At 49.8% G+C, this 6,000-nt stretch overlaps 1 protein-coding gene across 1 annotated transcript in view; it reads right to left on the bottom strand.

Annotated features, from left to right (window-relative positions):
• Positions 1–789: 789 nt before the first annotated feature.
• Positions 790–6,000, bottom strand: part of LOC115461999 (deleted in malignant brain tumors 1 protein-like) — a 162,751-nt gene continuing 157,540 nt past the window's right edge. The window contains exon 15 of the mRNA XM_030192047.1: positions 790–1,043. Within this exon, the coding sequence (XP_030047907.1) occupies positions 928–1,043 (116 nt within the window). The 3' untranslated portion in view covers positions 790–927. The remainder of the gene's footprint in view (positions 1,044–6,000) is intronic.

Below are 6,000 nucleotides of genomic sequence, written 5' to 3'. Positions count from 1 at the left end.
AGATGACCACTGGAGGGAATCGGGGATGACCTCCCCTTACTCCCCCAGTGGTCACCAACCCCCTCCCACCCTAAAAAAATTAATTTTTTTTCCAGCCTCTATGCCAATCTCAAATGTCATACTCAGCTTCATGACAGCAGTATGCAGGTCCCTAGAGCAGTTTTAGTGGGTGCAGTGCACTTCAGGCAGGCAGACCCAGTCCCATCCCCCCCCCCCACCTGCTACACTTGTGCTGGTAAATTCAAGCCCTTCAAAACCCACCAGAAACCCACTGTACCCACATGTAGGTGCCCCCCTTCACCCCTTAGGGCTATGGTAGTGTTGTACAGCTGTGGGGAGTGGGTTTTTTTTGGGGGGGGTTGGGGGGCTCAGAACACATGGTAAGGGAGCTATGTACCTGGGAGCTTTTTCTGAAGTCCACTGCAGTGCCCCCTAGGGTGCCCGGTTGGTGTCCTGGCATGTCAGGGGGACGACCATCTATCTCTAAGGACGACCATCTCTAAGGTCGACCTAAATGTTGAGATTTGGGCGTCCCCGACCGTATTATCGAAACAAAAGATGGACGCCCATCTTGTTTCGATAATACGTATTTCCCCGCCCCTTCGCGGGACATCCTGCGAGGACGCCCTCAGGAAAACTTGGGCGCCCCGTTCAATTATGCCCCTCCACGTCAATCAAGAGGCAGGAATACACAGGGGCAAACTGGTGCCTTAAAATATGTAAACAGCTTACATACATATGCCAAGAAAAGGTTCAGACTTATAGTATGCCACAAAATCATTACGGGGATTACATACTACTACTTACTACTACTTAACATTTCTAGAGCGCTACTAGGGTTACGCAGCGCTGTACATAAGCTTAGTACATCTTGAAACAGGGAATCATAGAGGGAATAAATCTGCCGTCTGTCAACTTTTGACCTTTCTATGTCTCTAACAATATGGCTTCCAGATTGCTCTGGCTCTCCTCGGTTGGGTTCATGGATCTGTCACTGGGTAGAATCTTCATTTCTTCCCCAGGGAGAATATGTTGCTCAGATGCTGTGGTGAGAGAAAGAAAAGGGCATAGAGGTTAGTGCCTTCATGATAGCAAGCTTGAATTTCACCTAAAAATTATGGGCTACCTAATCTGTCAGCTGACCGTATGTCAGAGTCATGTAATGTACAATCGGTATGTCATGAAGAAACCTAGAAAAGGATTGCAGATCAGGGCTAGAAGACTCATCTAGTCTATCTGTTTACTTCCTGGTACAATGCTAAGCATTATGTTTTAGCTTCACTTCACCACTAGAGATCCTCTATACTTATCCCAGCTTTCCAGACTTCAGTTACTGTTGTCTCCACTATTTTGCCCAGGAGGCCAACCATGCATCCATCAGCTTTTCTGTGAAAGAATACTGTCTGCTGTTGCTTCTGAACCTTTATTTTATTTTTTAACTTATTAAAATCTATCTTCTTGGAGCTTCTTACTACAACTTCTTGTTCTACATAAGTACATAAGTATTGCCACACTGGGACAGACCAAAGGTCCATCAAGCCCAGCATTCTGTTTCCAAGAGTGGCCAATCCAGGTCACAAATACCTGGCAAGATCCCCAAAAAGTACAAAACATTCTATACTGCTTATCCCAGAAAAAGTGGATTTTCACCAAGTCCACTTTAATAATGGTCTATGGACTTTTTCTTTAGGAAGCTGTCCAAACCTTTTTTAAACTAGAGTATTCTTTTATCCAAAAAAAAAAAGTTTGCCTGTTTTGCATTATTATATATTTATATTTATATGTACTTAAATGTCTCCACCATATTTCCCATCTCACCTTTTGTCTAGGTTATACATATTTAGGTCCTTAAATTTAATCTCTTAGGGCTTTGGTGCAGTGGCATAGCTAGGGTAGTTGACACCCGGGGCCGGTCATTTTTTAACACCACCCCCAAATCCAGTAGTAGGCATACCGAGAATACAAAACACTCAGGACCTATAGCGCAATTCTACCATACCATAAGCAGTCATTTCTACAAGTCACACAAGCATCTTAAACGCTACAGTGAGCACTAGAACATCAATTCACCTATTGTAAAACGAAACCAGACAGAATAGTACAGATCGTCGATCCTGCACAGTCAATGCTAACTGAAAGCCATGTCTTTTTCACAAACACAGATACACCCTAATCCACTATAGAATAAGTAATCATAAACTTTCTATTTAGACAAAAATTAAACTGAACCCCCGATGCCAGACTCTGCATACAATGCAACACCACAGAAACAGAAAATGTCCCCTAGTACTGTGCAAAATATAAAGACAATGGATGTAAATTTGAAAAAACTAACAAATCCGATCACCACTTTACAAATTAACAAATAGAAATAAAACAAATATAGAAAATAAAATACCATTTTATTGGACTAATACATTTAGCTTTCAGAGGCCAAAACCTCCTTCCTCAGGTCAATACAGTATAGTGCTGTTATAGTATCCTATCCTGACCTGACCTGAGGAAGGGGGTTTTGTTCTCTGAAAGTTAAGTCAAAATGTATTAAAAATTAGTCCAATAAAATGATTACCTTATTTATATGTTCTATTTATAAACATTTATTAACACATAAACACAGATACAATACTATACCCTAAAGCAAAAAAATAAAAAATATATATTTTATTTACAGTTTGTTGTCTCTGGTTTCTGCTTTCCTCATCTTCTTTTCACTGTCTTCCTTCCATCCAGCATCTGTCTTCGCTCTTTCTCTGAAATCCAGTGTCTGCCCTCTCTAATGTCCCTTCAATCCAGTGTCTGTCCTCTCTCTCTGCCCCTTCCATCACCATCTGCCCTCTTTCTCTCTCCCCCTTCCACCGACCATCTGCCCTTTCTCTCTGCCCCTTCGATCTGTCTGCCCTCCCTCTCCCATCCATCCAGGGTCTGCCCTCCCTCATGCTCCCCCCCTTCCATCCAGGGTCTGTCCCCTCTCTCTGCCCCCTCTTTTCAGCCCCCTCTTTCCACCTGCACCTAGTTCCAGTTCCAGCCCACATCTCCCACCAGCCACCCTTTACAGCCCCACTATCCCACCAGTCCCTAGCCCTTTTCTCCCATCAGTCCAGGGCTTCAGCCCCCAGCCACTTCTCCCTGTCCCCTTTTCAGCCCCTAGTTTCAACCCCAGCCCTTTTCTCTCACCAGTCCCGAGCTTCAGCCCCAGCCAGTTCTCCCTGTCCCCTTTAAAGCCCCCAGTCCCCACAGTTTCAGCCCCTGCCCCTTTTCAGCCCCCAGTTCCAGTTTGAGACCCCTTCTCCCATGAGCACTTCCCTCCCCAGTCCCCTTATCCCCTCTGAGCACCCCCACCCCTCCCCAATCCCCATTCTTCCCTCTGAGCACCCCCACCCTCCCCAATCCCCTTCTCACCTCTGAGCATCCTTCCTCTGAACTCCCCCACCCCTCCCCAATCCCCTTCTCACCTCTGAGTACCCTTCTGAGCTCTCCCATCCCTCCCCAATCCCCATTCTCCCCTCTGAGTACTCTTCTGAGCTCCCCCACCCTCCCCAATCTCCTCTGAGCACCCCCACCCCTCCCCAATCCCCATTCTCCCCTCTGAGCACCCCCACCCTCTCCAATCCCCTTCTCCCCTCTAAGCACCCCTCCTCTGAACTCCCCCACCCCCTCTCCAATCCCCTTCTCCCCTCTGAGCTCCCCCCGACCCAGTCCCGTCCCCCCTCCTTTGAGAGCCACAGAGCCCTCTTCTCCTGCCACTGTCTGCCTTTTTCTTTTTTTTTTTTTAATCCGTGCAGCCACGCAGGCAGCGCTTCGAGTCTGCCCTGTGAGTGCTGTGAAAGAAGTAAATCGCCAGCGCTGGCGTCGGGCCTTCCCTCGATGTCCTGCCCTCGAGGAAATAGGAAGTTACCTCACAAGAGGGCGGGACATCGAGGGAAGGCCCGACGCCAGCGCTGGCGATTTACTTCTTTCACAGCACACCCAGGGCAGACGCGAAGAGCTGCCTGCGTGGCTGCACGGATTAAAAGAAAAAGAAAAAGGCAGGCAGTGGCAGGAGAAGAGACGTGACGGAGCACCCCCACCCGCGGACACCCGGGGCGGACCGCCCCCACCGCCCCGCCCTTGCTACACCACTGCTTTGGTGACAGGGCCAACATTAGGGAGTGTGCAAACAGGGCATTGGTCCTGGCCCCCATGATACAGGGGACCCCCAAACATGCTTAAATCTGATGGAGATGTGGAATGGCATTTTAGAAAGGGTGTTCAAATTGGAAATCGTACGTCCAAGTCAGGACATCTGAAGCTCTGAGTTCCACTAGTATTTTAGAACAGGATCTGCTGACATAGAGCCTGTTCTAAAATACATAGTGAAGTGGATGTCTATAGCCAACTAGGTGCAGCAGGAACATCCATTTTAGGAAAAAAAATTAACATCCAAAATATGGATGGGAATAAAGCAGGCACATAGACATCCCTTTTCACAGCACACAGATGTCTATACTGTGAAACAGCAATGTAGATGTTCACATTGGCCCTGGTTGTCACTCATTCTGACCCTTATTTGTGCTCATCCACCTCCTGACCCCGCCCCCCCCCCCCCCAATATTGAGTGCTGATTCTCTCCCCCCCCCCCCCCCCCCCACCGAGAAAATCCTGCCCTGGATGAAACAGCTGCAGCCTCTTCCCCCCCCCCCCCCCCCACAAGCCATACTCTCCTCTACCCCTGGGACCTACCTGTGGTATAGATTGGACTTGTCAGTGTTCCTGGGTGGCAGCAGTCCCCCCCTCCAATGTTGCCAGGAAGGGCAAATGTATATAGCTTGGCACCTCTGCCTCCTAGCAGTGCTAAAAGGCACAGGCACCATCCTAGGCAGAAGCAGAAGGGGACCATTGCTGCCTGGGAACACTGACAGGCTCAATCTACACCTTGGGTAGGTTCTGGGGAGGTGGGAGGAGGCGGGGAGATCTTGAGGGGGCCACAGCTGTTTCATCTACGGCAGAGTTTTCTGTAGGAGAACTGACACTCAATGACGGGCGGTTAGGAGGATTGGCACTAAGGGGTAGGAGGGGACACAGGTACTCTTGTTGGGGAGGAGTAGGAGGGGGCTTTTGACCTGCAAGGTCGCCAAGATGGGGATGTTAGTGTGGTGGGTGTACCACCGCAGCTATTTGGTTAATGGGGGCTCTGGCTGAAGTGGGTGCAGTAAAAGTCATGTGCAGTGCATGCAGGGCAAATGCTGGGCATGCTCCCTGCATATAGTGCACCGACTTTGCACTTCCCTTGTGTTATCTTCTGCAGTTAACATAGGGTAAGCGCAAACATTTATTGCTCATTCCTAAGAGGGCCCCCTGGATGTGTGAAGTAACAAGTCTAATTCCCCACCACTTAACTGGCTAGATTTGGACATGCAGTGGCGTCGCGAGGGCAGCTGACACCCGGGGCGGGTCGCCGCTGCGCACCCCCCCCCCCCCCGGGTGCAGCACGACGCACCCTCCCCCCTCCGTAGCGCAACACCCCCCCCACCCCGCCCGCGAGAACATACCTGGAAGGCGGTGAGGGGCGGGTGGGAGGGCCAATCCGCCGAGAGCACGCCGCTGGGGGGGTGTCGGCGCCTCGCTGGTGCCTTGCTCTCTCTGCCCCGGAACAGGAAGTAACCTGTTCTGGGGCAGAGAGAGCAAGGAACCAGCGAGGCGCCGACACCCCCCAGCGGCGTGCACCCGGGGCGGACCGCCCCACCACCCCTCCCCCTTCCTACGCCACTGTGGACATGGCCCAGCATTGAAAATTCTGACTACCATTGGCTGAGTGTCTGGCCCTTTCTGTTCCTCTGTGTTGCACTGCATGCAGAGTCTGACATTTTGAGGTTTAAATTTTTCTGTCTACATATTTCTACTTTTAGTTTGTGGTCACTTACCTTGTATTTGGAAAGGGTCTATCTGTATTCTGCATGTGTGACCAAGGCCAAGTATTCTGTTAACAATGAGTACACCCCTGTGACATAATGCTACCTTCGC

This window comes from Microcaecilia unicolor, chromosome 2 (assembly GCF_901765095.1).
Source record: "Microcaecilia unicolor chromosome 2, aMicUni1.1, whole genome shotgun sequence".
Classification (NCBI taxonomy): domain Eukaryota; kingdom Metazoa; phylum Chordata; class Amphibia; order Gymnophiona; family Siphonopidae; genus Microcaecilia; species Microcaecilia unicolor.
The sequence above is the reverse complement of the archived record's forward strand: the minus strand, read 5'-3'. Positions and strand labels throughout refer to the sequence as shown.